This window comes from Schistocerca piceifrons, chromosome 3 (assembly GCF_021461385.2).
Source record: "Schistocerca piceifrons isolate TAMUIC-IGC-003096 chromosome 3, iqSchPice1.1, whole genome shotgun sequence".
Taxonomy (NCBI): Eukaryota; Metazoa; Arthropoda; class Insecta; order Orthoptera; family Acrididae; genus Schistocerca; species Schistocerca piceifrons.
Window position 1 is genome coordinate 691560956 of NC_060140.1, and position 19317 is coordinate 691580272.

At 43.3% G+C, this 19317-nt stretch overlaps 1 protein-coding gene across 1 annotated transcript in view; it reads left to right on the forward strand.

Annotated features, from left to right (window-relative positions):
* Positions 1-18870, forward strand: part of LOC124788966 (ATP-dependent translocase ABCB1-like) — an 88287-nt gene extending 69417 nt beyond the window's left edge. Inside the window, exons 15-19 of the mRNA XM_047256256.1 lie at positions 1246-1405; positions 5114-5308; positions 7936-8142; positions 11484-11630; positions 18670-18870. Of these exons, the coding sequence (XP_047112212.1) occupies positions 1246-1405; positions 5114-5308; positions 7936-8142; positions 11484-11630; positions 18670-18870 (910 nt within the window). The remainder of the gene's footprint in view (positions 1-1245; positions 1406-5113; positions 5309-7935; positions 8143-11483; positions 11631-18669) is intronic.
* The last annotated feature ends 447 nt before the right edge of the window (positions 18871-19317 follow it).

Here is a 19317-nt window from a genome sequence, read left to right on the forward strand (position 1 = left end):
GCTACGAAAGCCCATACTGATGATGTTTCGTTGAATGGTTCGGACGCTGACACTTGTTGATGGCCCAGCATTGAAATATGCGGCAATTTGCGGAAGGGTTGCACTTCTGTCACGTTGAAAGATTCTCTTCAGTCGTCGTTCATCCCGTTCTTTCAAGATCTTTTTCTGGCCTCAGCGATGTCGGAGATTTGATGTTTTACCGGATTCCTGATAGTCACGGTACACTCGTGAAATGGTCGTACCGGAAAATCCCCACTTCATCGCTACCTCTGAGATCCTCTGTCCCACCACTTGTGCACCGACTATAACACCATGTTCAAACTCACTTAAACCTTTATAACTTGCCATTGTAGCAGCACTAACCGATCTAGACCTGCGCCAGACACTTGTTGTCTTATATAGGTGTTGCCGACAGCAGCGCCGTATTTTGCCTGTTTTTGCATGTCTATATTTGAATATGAATGCCTATACCACTTTCTTTGGCGCTTCAGTGTATAAACACTTAGAGTATCATGCTGTTTGTCTGTTTAATTGTCTATTCCAAGTATCGCAAGCATTGACTTGAATTACACTCGTTTTCAATCAAAATAATGTTTGAGACCTCATATTTTGGAGAAGGTAGTGATGTTATAATCTTTTGGAATATGTATTCGCCACGCGGGATTAGCCGAGCGGTCTAAGGTGCTGCAGTCATGGACTGTGCGACTGATCCCGGCGGAGGTTCGAATCCTCCCTCGGGCATGGGTGTATGTGTTTGTCCTTAGGATAATTTAGGTTAAGCAGTGTGTAAGCTTAGGGACTGATGACCTTAGCAGTTAAGTCCCATAAGATTCCACACACATTTTTTGAATATGTATTCGCGAATTTTTGGAATCCAATCGCAATCTACTTGCCTTGGTGAAAAGGTACAACGTCGGTCTAATGTTGATTACTACTTACGCACTTGTTATCTACATGTATTTTATCTCTCAGCTGACCCGCTGATATGGTAATCTGTAGTTCAGTCGTGAAGATAAGACACATGTTGCTACTGAGCAAAATGAAACTATTGCTTGCGAAATCTCGGTTGTCAGTTAGCTTGACGTTTGATAAAGAAGGCTACGGCCATGTTTGATATGATGTGTGCAAAACTGCAATTATTTCAGTTCTTAGGTATTGAAAAATTCGTCAGATGTGTGCACGTTAACTGTTTAAATCTAGGGAGCCCCTCTGATCTGTGACCTGATTCGATTTTTATTTCCACAGAGTGTCAAACGCTCTCATCATGGGTACAAACATTGTATCGAACATCCTTTCCTTCGCGCCTAACTTCCAGAAGGGCATAGACGCCGCTTCTAACGCATTCCACCTCTTCAAGAGACAGCCTAGAGTTCTCGATGCCCCTGACGCTCTGGAAGACAAGTGGGTGAGTATGGGAAACACCTGCAGTTGGCGTTCCGCCCACTCCTCACCAGTAAATTTGTTCTAAGGCAACCATAAAATAATTTGTTACTGCTGAACGTTGATTAGCTATGAAATTATTAATGGAATTTTTTTAAAATTATTGAATTGGGTTGTGTGTGTGTGTGTGAGAGAGAGAGAGTGTAATTCACGTCGATAATAGATATATTAAATAAATACAACTAGTCCCTCACTCATTTGTAAGCTCTCTAGTTTCCTGTCATTCTCTCCCATAACCTCTCATATAGTTCCACGAGGCTGACTGGACACCGTGTTAGACCTTCTCTGGCCATAAAAATTAGGGATGAACACCACGAATCGATCATAGGACTTCTACGTCAATAGAAAGCGAAAATAACAACTAAGTACAATGGCGGTTAACTCACATATGTACTGAGTTTTTAATATTGCGCTTCTCTTATAGTGACCCTCATCTGACTGATACACGAACGAAACTATGGAAAATCTTTTAGCTGTCGTGTTTTAATCGGAATTTGCTTCAAGGTTATGACAAATTTCCGAATGCAGGTCCGATATTGCCTTAAATACACTGTCTAAAAAAAATGAAGCATCCAGAAGGGGAGTGTGAAACGAAATATATCTTCATGGCCTGAGAGGGTATATCTGTTATTGCACTGATTACAAAATCCAGTCAAATTTGCAAAGAACTTGGCAGTATGAGCCGACTTATCAATAGGACAGCGCACGCCCTATGGCCTAAACGCATAGACTCATTCGTTTAGGAAGTGTGTCAAAGAACCGTTGTATCCTCGCTTGAGGCAAGATGGAACTTTATTGTTTTAACTGATCCTTGATATCTTGGCACTGGGACGGAGTTGATCTTCGAGCTGGTCCCACCCATGTTCCATCGAGAACAGATATGGGGATCTTGCTGGCCACGAGAATACCTCAAAATACGCAGGTCATAGAGACACATGCCATTTGTGGACGAGAATTGTCCTGTTGGAAAGTGATCCACCGGTACTGTCACTTGAGAGGGAATACACGAGGACGCAGAATGTCCGTGACGCACCGTTGTGTCGTCAGAGACCTTTCAGTCACTACTAGCCGTAATCTGAAGTCATACCCGATGACTTCCCACACTATGACGCCACGAGTAGCACCTCTGTGCCTCTCCAAAACACTGGAAGAATGGAACCTCTACCAGGGCGCCACCATACTCCATGACGATGGTCATCCGGGGTTGGACAGAACCGTGATTGATTGTTGAACCCAATGTAACGCGATTAATCAGCAGTCCGTGCTTCCCGGTAACCGTACCACTGCAAAGGCAACCGTTTGGGTTGTGGTGTCAACAACAGCCTAATCATGGGACAGTAGTTCCCTAGTCCGGTTGCTGCTCGTCTCTGACCAATAGTGGAGGAGGACACAGAATATTGCAGGAAGTCCACTGCTCGTTCTATGGTGGCAGGCGCAGATGTAAAGGGTTACGATGTGCCTGGTGTACGATACGGCAGATCCACCATCTTTATGAGTACATGTGGTTGACTGTAAAGTTGACGACAAGCATCCCTGCTCTCACGTTCCTGTGCAGTTCAACACTGAGTCACTGTCGAATGCTGTACAAATCTAGATCTTGTACATTTGACAGCTGGCCAAATGGAGATCCACAATGAAACCCCTTTCTAACTGTCACGTGCTAATATCGGTCTCACACAAGTACGCGGCATCTCAGTGTTCTTCACAGTGATGACACAAGTCCGAGTAACACCACTAAACACAAGCAACACTGATGAATTCTGGTAACGGTACTAGTTCTCTGTGAGCGTGTGTGTGTGTTGTTCGTAGCCTAAGTTAGTGTAAGTAGTGTGTACGTCTAGGGACCGATGACCTCAACAGTTTGGTCCCTTAGGAATTCACACACATTGGAACATTTTTTGCAACTACAATCATTTACGTATCCACTGGTGTGTATACATACGAAATCGCATGGCAAGCGAGCATATCTTCTAACGCTTCACTTTTTCCGTAAACAGTGCATTCTACTTAGAAGGCATGTGAGGCTGTACGAGTACGAATCTCATGGTTGAGATATCGTAAAGTTCTTGATCTTTACAATCACACTCCCGGACTGGATATAGGGGCTACATATTATTATTGATGCCTGCCGAACTACTGAACAGTATGTGTGTTTATACAGTATATGGGGACATTCCAATGAAAACGAGACAGATGGAAAAACATAAGTAAACTGCCTATTGTTTCAGAAGTAATCGCCATAATTGTTTAATACATTTATGCTACCGTGAGACGAGGCGGTCAAAGCATTTATGGAAAAATGTTTGCGGTTGACTATGGAACCATGATTGCATCCATGTGTGTCCCTCTTTTCCCGAAGCAAATGAACGGCTATGAATGTCTTTCTTTGGGGCTCCACAGATATGGAATCCACATCGTTAGACTGCAGAACTGTATGGAAGCTTTGTTCAGTACTGTATGGAAGCTGTGTTAGCAGCAAAACTTCTACAGCGTAGTCGAAACAACCTACCAACAGAATGCCCGACCACATGTTTCCAAGGCTGGTTCCCCTATGCTTGGGACTCCTTATACACCATCCACACAGTCCCGATCTCTCGCCATGCGATTTCCGCATTTTTGGAGCCCTGAAGAAAGACATTCTTTGCTGTAGATTTGCTTCGGACGAGGGAGTGCCTGCCTGGAGGCAATGAATTAGGATTCAGCCTTGTACGTACAGTTCGTAGCTGGCCAAGCATGCCACAGTACTCTCTCTCTCTCTCTCTCTCTCTCTCTCTCTCTCTCTCCCTCCCTTTCTATCACCGCCCTGACTCACGCTGGCTGCTAATGCCATGCAGCAGTGTTGCTCAGTCGCTGCTGGAGTACTGATTACAGTTCCTGTTCAACTGTCCTTGTTAAGTAGTATCGCACTAGAATAATATTTTGGACCGCTCTATTAGATGGGGACGTAAAATTACGCTTTAAAAATCCTTCTTCCGTAGACAACAGCAAACATTTTTGCATGTAGGTGTTAACCGTCTTGTCTCACAATGGATTAAATATATTAACAGTTATGGCGATAACTTTTGAAATAATGAATAGTTTACTTATCTTTCGTCCGTCCGTCTCGTTTTCATTTGACTGCCACTTATACATACCGGGTGTCCGTACTAAGAGTCACCAGGTGCATTTTCCCTGGTATTTCGGTAGATATTTGCAATTCTGTTTTTGCAATGTGTCACTGGAGTCGTCACAAGAAAATACTGCTCATCACGTCTTACATGCGACGACCAGCATTGACGGAAAGCATAGGTTTGTTTCCCATTATAAACAAAATGATTTTTAAAGTGGGATTTTACGTCCCCATCAGACAGAGCTGTCAAAAATATTTTTCTAGTGCGATACTTGTTAACAGGAACAGTAAAACAGTAAATATTATAACCAGCACTCCGGCAGCGACTGAGCTGCACTGCTGCATGGCATTAGCAGTCGGCGTGAGTCAGGGCGTGGTAGAGAGAGAGAGAGAGAGAGAGAGAGAGAGAGAGAGAGAGATAGGGGCAAGGGGCGTCAAAGAGAGTACCTTGGTTTGCTTGGCCAGCTACGAGTTGTATCTGCAAGGCTGAATTTCAGTTCACTCGCTTAGCACGCTGAGGCTATGAGTTTCACTGCTACATCAGCGACTTTACTGTCTCCACAGAAGAGCCACGGCGATGTGCGCTACTCTGGCGTCGAGTTCGCGTACCCCACGCGAGTTGCCAGCCTGGTGCTCAAGGGCCTAGACTTGGAGGTGCAGCCAGGCCAGACAGTGGCACTGGTGGGGCCCTCTGGTTGCGGCAAGTCCACCTGCATACAGCTGCTCGAGAGGTTCTACGACCCTATATCTGGCATTGTGGTGAGTATTCTGTCATCTGACACCTCAGTTAGGAAACTGAGAAATTTTGTTTGTCTTAGGAGCATTTTATTAAACATATACCAAATGAGACTTTTCCAGTCTTTCTTGTTCATTCCATATTCTTACAACGTTCTTCGATCTTTCACTAACATTCCAGCCACTTCCCTCTTTTAACGGACCCTTATGTTTTATGTTTCTCAATACCTCTGGAGTTATCTAATATAAGCTGCTACTTATGTTTTCTTACAAAGATATCTAAATACACTCCTGGAAATGGAAAAAAGAACACATTGACACCGGTGTTGTCAGACCCACCATACTTGCTCCGGACACTGCGAGAGGGCTGTACAAGCAATGATCACACGCACGGCACAGCGGACACACCAGGAACCGCGGTGTTGGCCGTCGAATGGCGCTAGCTGCGCAGCATTTGTGCACCGCCGCCGTCAGTGTCAGCCAGTTTGCCGTGGCATACGGAGCTCCATCGCAGTCTTTAACACTGGTAGCATGCCGCGACAGCGTGGACGTGAACCGTATGTGCAGTTGACGGACTTTGAGCGAGGGCGTATAGTGGGCATGCGGGAGGCCGGGTGGACGTACCGCCGAATTGCTCAACACGTGGGGCGTGAGGTCTCCACAGTACATCGATGTTGTCGCCAGTGGTCGGCGGAAGGTGCACGTGCCCGTCGACCTGAGACCGGACCGCAGCGACGCACGGATGCACGCCAAGACCGTAGGATCCTACGCAGTGCCGTAGGGGACCGCACCGCCACTTCCCAGCAAATTAGGGACACTGTTGCTCCTGGGTTATCGGCGAGGACCATTCGCAACCGTCTCCATGAAGCTGGGCTACGGTCCCGCACACCGTTAGGCCGTCTTCCGCTCACGCCCCAACATCGTGCAGCCCGCCTCCAGTGGTGTCGCGACAGGCGTGAATGGAGGGACGACGTGTCGTCTTCAGCGATGAGAGTCGCTTCTGCCTTGGTGCCAATGATGGTCGTATGCGTGTTTGGCGCCGTGCAGGTGAGCGCCACAATCAGGACTGCATACGACCGAGGCACACAGGGCCAACACCCGGCATCATGGTGTGGGGAGCGATCTCCTACACTGGCCGTCCACCACTGGTGATCGTCGAGGGGACACTGAATAGTGCACGGTACATCCAAACCGTCATCGAACCCATCGTTCTACCATTCCTAGACCGGCAAGGGAACTTGCTGTTCCAACAGGACAATGCACGTCCGCATGTATCCCGTGCCACTCAACGTGCTCTAGAAGATGTAAGTCAACTACCCTGGCCAGCAAGATCTCCGGATCTGTCCCCCATTGAGCATGTTTGGGACTGGATGAAGCGTCGTCTCACGCGGTCTGCACGTCCAGCACGAACGCTGGTCCAACTGAGGCGCCAGGTGGAAATGGCATGGCAAGCCGTTCCACAGGACTACATCCAGCATCTCTACGATCGTCTCCATGGGAGAATAGCAGCCTGCATTGCTGCGAAAGGTGGATATACACTGTACTAGTGCCGACATTGTGCATGCTCTGTTGCCTGTGTCTATGTGCCTGTGGTTCTGTCAGTGCGATCATGTGATGTATCTGACCCCAGGAATGTGTCAATAAAGTTTCCCCTTCCTGGGACAATGAATTCACGGTGTTCTTATTTCAATTTCCAGGAGTGTATGTCTTTATTTAACATCGTGTGTCATTCCCGGTAAGTCTCCTGAGAGAATGGGTTGCGTCATGCGTATTTTCTTTTTTTCTCGCTTGTAATCTTCCATTTCAACTTTCTAACGTCCTGAAGCATGTAAAGATGCGATATTTGTGGGGGTTATTTCATAAATACTGTACAGGGCAGGATGGTGTAACATGAAAAAATTTACGTAAGTTGCAGATCACTGCTCGAAGAAGAAGCGAGTGATTTATTTTATCCATAGTGTCCTCTGTTCTAGGCGCTTCAGTCTGGAACCTTGCGACCGCTACGGTCGCAGGTTCGAATCGTGCCTCGGGCATGGATGTGTGTGATGTCCTTAGGTTAGTTAGGTTCAAGTAGTTCTAAGTTCTAGGGGACTGATGACCTCAGATGTTGAGTCCCATAGTGCTCAGAGCCATTTGAACCATTTTGCCCTCTGTTTTACGTAACGCGAAATAAAAAATGAGCTTGCCCAAGGTCTCTATTATTGGGACAATTGGAGAACAATACTCGCACGTTAAAATTGAACCCATATTGTGTCAAAAGCCCAACGAAAGTCGAAAGTGCTTTAAATCAAGTTTGGGGCGAGTTGACGACCTCTCTCGCAAAGTGTCGACTATTCCAGTGGGGAGGAGAAACAAAGTATTTTACTGTCAGGTATCAAGATCTGTAAATGGAAATTGTCAGTAAAATAAAGCATTGTTAACTGACCATCATATGCCGTTCCAGTTCCATGATAGTCTCCAATAGGTGTATCTCGGAAACTAACGAGCAGAGAACACACTTCGTATAATGTCTTTTCTTTTTCAGAATGGTCCGATACAAACCGCTACATCCTTTTTTTATTGTCTCGCTATTATCATTGGATGTTTTAGATTTCAATATAAATGCTGCAAAAGTAAAGTTCTTCTCTAAATAGAATGAACTTTTTCAATAGTCACTGGACGGCCGAGACGTGTCAAAGGTCAAGATGGCGAACTTGCGGGAGCAAATGGGTCTTGTGTCCCAAGAACCAGTGCTGTTCGACAGGACCATTGCAGAGAACATCGCATATGGCGACAACTCCAGGGAGGTGACCATGGTCGAAATCATTGAAGCTGCCAAAAAATCCAACATCCACAACTTCATCGCTTCTCTGCCCCAGGTATGTAACACGGGCTGCCATGATAATATTTATTCCTGACCAGTGTAATGCTATCATGTCTTGGGTGTGGTTTATAGTCTTTACATTGCAGGCGATTTTGCGTTTAGTGGCTTCACATTTGCTCGTCTGTTCTCATTGTTTAATGTTGATAATTAGGAGCCTCAAAAGTTACATAGACCTGTGTAGGAGAAGTCGCAGTGTTTTCTAAGCCCAATCGATTTCGGAATTGAGTTTCTGTTGTACGAAAACGATGTCATTTGATCATATAGTATAAAATGAAGAAGTCGTAGCGCTGAGTGAGAGTTAGTACTGAGGTCAGTAAATTAAAAATGTCGTCTGAGAATAATGGTGAGCAAGGTGCGTAGTGAACACATGCAACTCATGATATTAGTCAGAGAGTTCAGGTTAACCGGAATAATGAACTTAAGTAACTCAAGAACAGTGCTAACGTCAACACTGACTTACTTAATGTACTGACTGATCCAGTAAGCATACTTAGAATCTGAAATTGAGTGAATGAGTTCAACAATATGGAAACTGTTGTGTGACCTGCGGACTAAAATAAAGGGTTAAAAGACAGAATTAAGTTTCTTTTCAGAATTTCTAGATCATGACAACGGGAGAATAATGATGCAGGTGGAAAATTCTGTTATAAGATGTGGTGCAATTGCACACTCAGGTGTTACAATAACCTAAATTTTTGCTAGAATAACCGTTTCAGTCAATTTGTATAACATGCTTGAAATGCTCGGTCGGTACTTGGAAGAGTATCCACAAGGTAAAAATTGATACCCACAGTGTTAATGTTTCATAATAATGCGTAACGTTAAAACTATGTGTTTCATTCGTATGCTGATGCCTGGGAGGCGACGGGAATGGGTACGCAGGGAAGGGGAGGGAATGAAGGGAAATGTTATTAATTAGCGCCAGATTTTGATACGTCTTGAGCCAGACGTAATAATGATGCAGGAATCATGCATATCGAGATTTATCCAGTTACTTTTGATTGTGGAGTACGTATGAACCGCAGTCCACATGACTGTATCTCCTGTATTTTCTAGTACACATTCACTCATGGAAACGAGTTGAACGTCTCCACAAATGAATTTACCGTCCATTAAATGTTGTTTATGAGCACGATGTTACCGAATATTCCATCAACTAGCAGTATTCTCTTCGGTAAAAACTTAGCAGAGATACAATTTCGATATTGTGAAACCGAAGATACAAGTGGAGTGTTAGAGTTTTCTTTGATTTTTTAGTGTTTGCTTTGTAATTGGAATACGTTAACGACTTGAATAAAAGCCATTTAGAGATTTAGGCCGCCGAAACAAAACGACTATAAATCCGACGTTTCGAACGTCTTCGTAGTCTTCGTCCTCAGAGAAACTCTAAAAACGACTGCTGACTATATTTTTTTGTTTAAAAATGACGCGGCATAATGTCTAAAAGTATTTTATTCGAACGGGCACTGGCCGTGCAAACCTTATTTCTGCACTGACAGACCTTACGTGTTTACCGGTTGTTGTGGCATCTGCGACATGCTTTCTACGCACTCATCATTCTTTTTACTGCTCTAACAAGCTGCCAGTTGTTTGTCCTACTCCTAACACTTTATCTTCTTATACAAGCCAGACTCTATGTCATCAGTAATCCGTACTACATACTCCACTTTTCATCATACTCTGTATATTTTTCTTGTGTAGCATTCTGAGTTTTCGTAAATTTGACAAGTTTGGTTGTCTCACTCAACGTTTCAATTGTCCACGGACGTTAATTTTTGTCCTTCTATTACCAAAAAAAAAAAAAGGATTGAATCTTGTAGTATTTCTGTAGCGAATTTTTTGAATGGGAGCTCGGTGCCTCAACTGATTTACTCGAATTGATATTTCATAAGAACTACCGATAAATTTTCTTTATGAGTGGCAATAGGTAGCAGTCACTACGGCGTAATGTTTCGCTGTTCACATCTGAACAAAAACACTTTGCCGACTGTTACTAGAAATGGCATGCTTTAAAAAATAAATCCTTAAATAGGCTACTAAAGAAATATTTACTTTTCCGTAAACACAAACTCTTTAACTGCCAAGACAGTCAAGCCTTAAGCTCCGAAAATGCACTTCAGCCGATACAGATAACGTGTGATGTGTACAGTTTAATCAAAGAACGGCTTTGCTTTTGAAACAAATATGGCAGTTTATTCCAACAACTGGATGGTAGCTATACGGATTATGTCAAAATGATAATGGAAACTTGGATATATATATAAGAATGTCATCGCAAGAAACTTTGCTCTCACATTAAAGACGTGCATGCAAGAAACCTCATCGAAAATATGGAGCCCAAACTCTACCGCCACATCTGTTGTCTGAGCTAAACTAGATCGACTTAAAACCTTGGGAACTATGAAACGAGTTTTGGCAGCAAACACACAGCATGAGAAGAGGTTTGGACTATGCCAGAAATCTTCGACAAGTGCTTAGCTGTTACGGGTTCTGCGTCATTGGAAGCAGGTCTTTTGGAAAAATTCCTGCAATTCTGTTGTTTCTTGTTAATAAGATACTGCAGTAGTGCCTTATGCTTGTGTCTGTGTTCCCCTTACGTTACATTAAAAGTTGTTAAATTTTCGACTCTCCACTGTTATGGAATCCTACAGCTTTCACTGCGTGATGAAGATGGTAATCAAATGTCCTTCGGACAATGCATACTACATGTATGAAGGACATTGCATAGTACACCGTAAAACACAGACACTGCAAAATAGTATACATACCTAGACAGGCAGCTGCAATAATAAAGAAGTCTTTCACTCTGCGAGACTCAGAGTTGGGGTTGTTTTGGGGGAAGAGACCAAACTGCGAGGTCATCGGTCTCATCGGGTTAGGGAAGGACGGGGAAGGAAGTCGGCCGTGCCCTTTCAAAGTAACCATCCCGGAATTTGCCTGGAGCGATTTAGGGAAATCACGGAAAACCTAAATCAGGATGGCCGGACGCGGGATTGAACCGTCGTCCTCCCGAATGCGAGTCCAGTTTGATAACCACTGCGCCACCCCGCTCGGTGCGAGACTCAGAGCAACTGTGCAACAGTAGGACGTGGACACACGGTGACATATGGGGGGCATACTCGGATAGCCGAAGTGGTTACGGAGATCGATCGCGTAAAGCAGGAAATCCGGATTCGAGTCTGGGTCCGGCACAAATTTTCATACGTCATGTATTCACAATTGGAAATTTTGTTCTTCTGTCTCTAAGGAACATTGGTGTAGTTTTGGAACATCAGGTTTGATGCCATGTTATTGCATAACAATTTCATGAACAATTGTTTAAATTTCCGCTTGCAGGGCTACGACACACGTATGGGAGAGAAGGGCATGCAGCTTTCTGGAGGGCAGAAGCAGCGCGTGGCCATTGCGAGGGCGCTCGTCCGGGACCCTAAGATACTGCTGCTCGACGAGGCTACATCTGCACTCGATGCCGAGAGTGAGAAGGTAAACTAATCTTATTAGAATTATTGTGTAGTGTTTATTGCAGTCACTGTGGGAACGACGTACAGTCAGAATGCTCCTCTATTAATGATACAAATTTCTACGCATTTCTCGTTACTCTTTCGCACTTACTTGCTCCATTACGAAATTGGGAAATCAGTGGCTTCGTTTCTTTAAGTCCTCAATGTGCCTTATCTCTAGTAAACTCAACATATTCAATATTTGTTTTACATACTGTTACCTGTAATATTTTAATGCCCATTCAAGTCGTGCTTTCTGTTGGTACTTCCAGTACCCAATTAAATATTCTCCATAGCTTACCAAACATACTTTGCCTATTTTTTTCTAGCATCCTTTCATTTCGTCTTTTGTCTGACAACGTTATTTGCAACCCCTGCATCACCACATTTCAAATTCTACTTAGTTTATTCCTCTTCACTTTACATTCTGTTCCTGATGAACCGTTTCTTCACTGGTGTTAGCCTCCTTCCCATCGTTTAGGCCATGTAAAGTAGTAATGCTCTTACATTGTAAAACTCTTGTACTTCCTCTGTCAGTTCTTATACCACTATTATGTTTTGCGCTAGCATTCATAAAATTCATTTTTACCACGATAGTTCATGACAATACGGGCGCTTCGACTAGTCAAAAACCAGAGATATTTTGATAGGTAAAACTCTGCATTTCGTGGCATTTAAATAATATAATAATATAATATTAATAAGATCAATGTTTTATTATGTGATTCAACGTATCGCAAAATCGATAAGGATCCCACGAGCCGAGTAGTGCGAAAAACAGCAGAACTTTTATCAAATAGTTCTCTACCGAAGGAGGTCATCAAGAGACTGAAACCAAACAGTTCAGTTCCACCTAGGCTATATGGACTGCCTAAGATCCACAAGGAAAATGTGCCATTACGTCCAATTGTGAGTAACATTGGAGCAGCCACGTACGACCTAGCAAAATTCTTGGTATCTTCGCTCAAACCAATGATAGGCAAGTGTGCACATCACATAAAGAATTCTGGTGATTTTATCAGTCGACTTCAGTCACTACAACTGCAAAGTAGTGATTTATTGGTCAGTTTTGATGTGGTTTCGCTGTTCACAAAGGTGCCTCTGGTGGACTCACTACACCTCATTGGCAATATGTTTGGTGCAGACATTACAGCGTTGTTTGAGCACACTCTCTCCTCTACATATTTTATATTTAACAACGAATTTTACGAACAATCTGATGGTGTCGCCATGGGGAGTCCTTTGTCTCCCCTGGTGGCCAATCTTTTTATGGAAGATTTTGAGGAGAGAGCACTCGACTCTGCCACTTTTAAACCGACAGTATTTTGGCGGTACGTTGACGACACTTTTATAGTGTGGCCTCATGGTCTGGACCGTCTCCAAGAATTTTTACGTCACATGAACTCCATACATGAAAACATAAAGTTTACCATGGAGATAGAGAGAGATGGTTGTCTGCCATTTTTAGACGTCTTGGTGCGACGGAAGAGTGACGGCACACTTGGTCACTCGGTGTACAGAAAGCCCACTCATACAGACCTGTATCTACAAGCTACTAGTTGCCACCATCCGGCACAAACAATGGGCGTTCTCAAAACCTTGGTCCACCGTGCCCATACTATCTCTGACGCCGACAGTCTTCAAGCGGAACTAGAACACCTGCAAAAAGTATTTTTGAAGAATGGCTTTTCACCTAGGCAAGTGAACAGAGTGATGAAGACCTACAAACGACGGAACAAGGAAGAGGAAGAGGCCTTCAGGTCGACTGCTTATCTACCATTTATTGGGAATATTTCTTCACAGATAGGCAGAATATTGAGAAAGTATCAAGTAAGAGTCATCTTTCGCCCTCCTACCAAAATTTAATCACTGGTGGGATCCGTTAAAGACGACCTGGGCCTACGTAAACCAGGTGTTTACAAAATTCCGTGTGAATGCGGCAGATCATATATAGGGCAAACAACACGAACTGTGCAGGAACGCATTGTGGAACACCAACGGCATACTCACCTTCTCCAACCCACCAAGTCCGCAATCGCCGAACATTGTATTTCCACAGACCATTCCATGAATTACAAAGACACAAAAATTTTGGCCCATACATCAAACTTCTGGAGCTCGATGATCAATGAATCTGTGGAAATAAGATTGTCTGACAACGAGACTCTCATCAATCGAGATAGCGGTTATCAGATGAACTCTGCTTGGAATCCTGTTATAGAGAAACTTCGTAGTCGACGAAGTTATCTGCATAAAGATGGAAATCGACCTGACACCGATACGCCAGGCTTTCGTAGTGGAGGGCGCGAGGCGCAGCGCACGGAGCCGTTATGAAGGCGCACGCTGAGCAGCGCATGCGCAATGTCACCTCAGAAGGCTTTAAATAGCGGAGCTCAGCGCGTACTCGCCAGTACTACTACAGTGGCATTCACCTGAAGATGGCCAGAAGACTCTGCGCTGAAATATCGTGGCAGGAAGTTACTGATACCCGGCAGTTCTCCCGTGTTTTTATGGAACCTGCATTTCGTCCTATGAAAATGAAAGGGGGGTGGAGATTGTAGTGGTTGGAGGAAGGGGAGTTGCCTATAGAAATAGCGTTGGTTTTGGTGAGTTTTTGAATTATTCAAACGTTGCACATGCCCACAAAAGTTCCCATTGTCTTTGTGTAATTATCTCCAACCAAATGAAGTTCTTAATAAGTAGTCCATTCGGTACCTTCCTCACTTCCAGTTTCGTGCTTCACTGACACAGTGGAGCTACATATCAACTGGTCTTCCAGTGCAACATAATTGGACTTGGCTGGTGTAACTGATAGCTATAATGTAAATTACTTTCACTTAAAGGAACCGAGCTACCTGGTTCCAGGAATGGGACAACTAGGAAACCATCACTCGTAATTGTAGCTTTAAATCTGAAAGAATACTACGTGCTCTTGACCTACATGTTGCAAACAAGGAACCCGGTAGAAGTGAAAAAAAAGAAATGGATGCATTGGAGCACTGCAGGATTTAAGCCCCCACTGCTTAGAGGAGCTGGCGATGGTTATGCATCGGAACCTCTAAACCTTCGTCTGACAGACAAGTTAATCAGAAATCAAAAGGAGCTTAATAACAACCACCAATAGATGCTCTATGTCTTCGACAGATAAGGAGATGGAACTGGTCACTCACTCCATGTGGGGAGCTGGATAACATTAACGCATGTCGACACTGAAGATCTGAACAGTCACTCTTCCGTGTTGCGCATCAGTTCTAAGCTGAGGAAGCGAGAAATACATGTTTGTTGACAGTTTACGTGCTCTGGTATGCATCGATAGAGGATTCGAACTGTTCTCAGGAACGAGTCGAAATTCATTTAAAAAGTAAAAGTAATATTGCAACGTACGAATGGCATATGATATACACACATGAGTGTTAGGTCTTCAAGGGCCAATAAAAGGAAAAAAACAAAGGCATTCTTGGCTCCTTCAATTTATACATTACCTTATCAAAAGTATCTGGACAGTTATTAGTTGACATAGGGTGTACCCTTGACTCGCCTTTTTGACTGCTTCAACTTTGTATGGACACTTTCACTGAGGTTCCTATATGAAAAATCCTGGCAGATTAAAACTGTGTGCTTTACTTCCGCCGGGACTTCATCTTCAACCTTCCAAACTTTTCATAATTCTCCTGTGAAACCTGCAGGACTAGCACTCCTGGAAGAAAGGATATTGCAGAAAGATGGCTTAGCCACACCTTGGGCGAATGAAATTTTCGTTCTGCAGCGGCGTGTGCGTTTATCTACCAGGAAGTTTCATATCAGCACACACTCCACAGTAGAGCAAAATTTCCTCAAGAGCCGAAATGAGAGACGATAGTGATGCTGAACACTGATGTCTGATGCCAAGTCATCGCACCATCTCATCCTACTGTTTTCCATTCCAGGATTGCTATTGTCCACAAGCCAAGGCCTCTTAGATGCTTATTTATGATAGGACACATTGTAGTGCTGATACAGTCACCGAGTGTGAACAGTTCTTCTGCTGTATCCAGTATATAATGCTGTTAAATGTGTTGGGAATCCTTTCACATTTAGCGTTTTTGTAGTCTCAAAAATGACTCTGAGCACTATGGGATTTAACATCTGAGGTCATCAGTCCCCTAGAACTTAGAACTACTTAAACCTAACTAACCTAAGGACATCACACACATCCATGCCCAAGGCAGGATTAGAACCTGCGAGCGTAGCAGTCGCGCGGTTCCGGACTGAAGCGCCTAGAACCGCTCGGTCACCGATGCCGGCTGTGGTCTCAAGAAGGCGACCACACCATCACCTCTAAAACTCCTACACAACGTGACATCATCTCCTCTGTATTTCTGTTGGCCCTACACATAATGGCAGGTAAAGTTCTCCAGGCATCTGCGACACCCAAACCCTTCCACAGGATTGCCACAGGGTAAGGCGTGATTCATCACGGCAAATCACTCCTTTCCAGTCATCCGCTGTCCAGTGCTTTCGCTCTTTACAACACCTCAAGCTTCACTTAGCACTGACTACGGAAATGTGTGGCTTTTGAGGAGCTGCAGCATTGTGTCCCGTTCTTTTTAATTCCCTACACATACTCATTGTGCTAGCTGGACTATTGATAGCACTTAGGAATGCATGAGTTATTCCTTCCACTAATTCCATTGACTGCATTGGCCACAGTCAGTGCCTGTCAGTACATGGGGTCTGGCTAGACTTGGTTTAGCTGTTGTTAGTTAGTTATATGTTCCATAGTACATCTGAACGATTCTTTTATCGACATGACGTGGAATGAGTAAGTTTACAGGATATGTATACATGATTAGTGTCAACATTATTGAACTCATTATTATTTGAGTCCTACTCATGCAGCTACACTTAAAAACTCATTTTTCTGCTGGCTATCAGGTCTTAAGTACAAATTTGTCAATGGAACACAAGGAGTCGTTCAGGAGGAATGATTTTAATTTAGACTTAAAACTTGCATCGCTTGATGTCAGGTGTCCTATATTATTGGGCAAAAGATAAAAAGCTGTATATTGAATTTCTCTCTCAGCCACTGTCAGCTTTAATAACAGGTAACAATGGTCATTCTTCTCTCTAGTGTTATAGGTATGGATATCATTGTTCTTCTCAAATCATCATTGTTCGTCTCAAATTGTGATAGACTATTCATGACGAATTTCATTAGTGAATATACATATTGTGACCGTGTAGTTAAAATGCCTAGCTTCTTGAAGAGTTGCCTACATGATGTCTGTGGGTGAACACCATACATTATTCTCACTGTTCACTTTTGTGTCATCAGTACTCTCCTTCTAAGTGATGAGGTACCCCAGAAAATTTTTCCATAAGATATTATTTTCTGAGAATATGCAAAATATGTAAAGATGTTGGTCTGTTTGTTAGCAATATTTGCAATTGTATGAAGATTAAAAGTAGCTGGACCTAACTGTTTGAGAAACTCAGTAATATGCTTTTTCCAGTTAAAGTTTTCATCAATATGTACACCCAGAAATTTGGAACATGTATCATCCTTACTGACTCCTAGTCATGTACTACATCAATTGCAGTTTCGACTCAGTTTGTTACACAGAACTGAATATTATGTGTTTCTTCAAAATTTAGGGAGAGACAATTTTCTGAAAACTACTTCATAATTCGTTGTAAAATATCATTAACCATCTCTTCTGTCACTTTGTGTCTAATGATATTTATTATAACACTAGTTCTGTCTGCAAAAAAGTACCAATTCTACTTATTTAATATTAAGTGGAAGGTCATTCACATATATAAGGAATAGAAGTGGGCCCAAAATTAAACACTGTGGGACTCCCTTCGCGAACTGTCACCAGTTCCTATAATTTTCTATGCTTCATACATTGCTTGAATTATTCAGCACCCACTTTTGCAATCTGTTTGCTAAGTATGATACAAACAATCTCTACAAAAAACCATCCTGCCAGTGAAACTAAATTTCTTCTAGAGTGTGACATAATCTGTGCAATCAAATGTCGTAGAAAGATTACAAAAATACCAACTGGTGATATATTATTATTTAAGGTTTGTACTATTTAATAAGTGAATGTATAAGCAGCATTCTCTGTCGAGCAACGTTTCTGGAATGCAAACTGTGATATGCTAAGTAAATTGCTTCGTGATAAAAACAATGGCTGTCTTTCTTTTAACTTTTCTGGCATCCTCCGTCGAACCCATCTGATGCTCATCCCACACTGCAGAAAACGACATACAAGCGTATAGTACACCTGTTGTGTTTTCTCAGTGTTCTATCAACAAATCTAGTCTTTGGTTTCTTTTACCCACAAAATTACCTATGTGGTCGTTACAACTTAAGTTATTCGTAACTGTAATCCCTAAGTATTTAGTTAAATATGAAGTCTTTAGATTTGTGTGATTTGTCGAGCAATCGAAATTTAGCGGATATCTTTTGGTATTTTTGTGGAGGTCTCCACACTTTTCATTATCTAGAGTCAATTGTCACGTAGCGCACCGTACAGATATCTTGTCTAAATCGTTTTGTAATTTGTTTCGATCATCTGATGACTTTATAATACGGTAAATGACTGCATAATCTACAAAAAACGTAAGATTGTCTCCTAAATTGTTTATGAAGATCAGGAACAGCAGAGGGCCTATAACACAATCGTGAGGAACGCCACATGTTACTTCTGTTTTACTTGATGACGTCTCGTCAATTACTAGTGCAAGTTCGATGTCACTGAGCTCTCTGACCAACCAATATTGCTGTTATTGCTTCTCTACTTACAATATCAACACTCACCGACTCATTTTATTCTGGAGAGTCCGTCTATCATGACAACTTGTGATCAACTCTGCATTACATAAGGATGTCCAGATACTTTCGCACAGATAGTGTATGTAACATTTTAGAGGAGCGACAGTGTACAAAGTTCACGTCACTTGTGTTACACCTTCCACAGCTATTTTTGTTTCTGTGTATGTGACTGACATATGGCGATGACCTTTTGGGACAGGTAGTTCAGGAGGCGCTGGACAAGGCGAAGGAGGGGCGCACGTGCATCACGATCGCCCACCGGCTGACGACCATCCAGGACGCAGACGTCATCTGCGTCATCAACGACGGCCGCGTCGCAGAGCGAGGCCGACACGCTGAGCTGCTGGAGCGACGCGGCCTCTACTACAAGCTGCAAAGCCTGCAGGCGGGACACCGGTAGTCGTCCAGGAGAGCGCTGGCCTCAGAGTTGTCCCCGATACTGGAGGCTGACTCGGTCGGTGGGTGCGAGGAGACCACCTCTGCAAACGCCGCGAGCTGGAGAACACAGACTTTTACTCAGCATTTCAGCAGATGCAGATACTCGATGCAGACACACTTCTCGATGTACCTGATTTAGTCGTAGTGCCCTCGTGTCGTTGTCTCAATTCTATAGGTCAGACCGTATTTACATCTGTTACACTCCTGTGGGACAATGGTTGGTCTACAGGAGACTATACTGACTCAGTGATAAATACTTTATCTTCGATCATTATTTCGTATTGCGCATTCTTCCATTATAATTTCTCCCTCCATTTGTAGTTGTTCTCAAGTATCTCGAAAATGATAACAGTTTTGATTCGTCAGACATAAATACAGTCTACGCTAGGCGCAAAGTAGAGTAACTTGA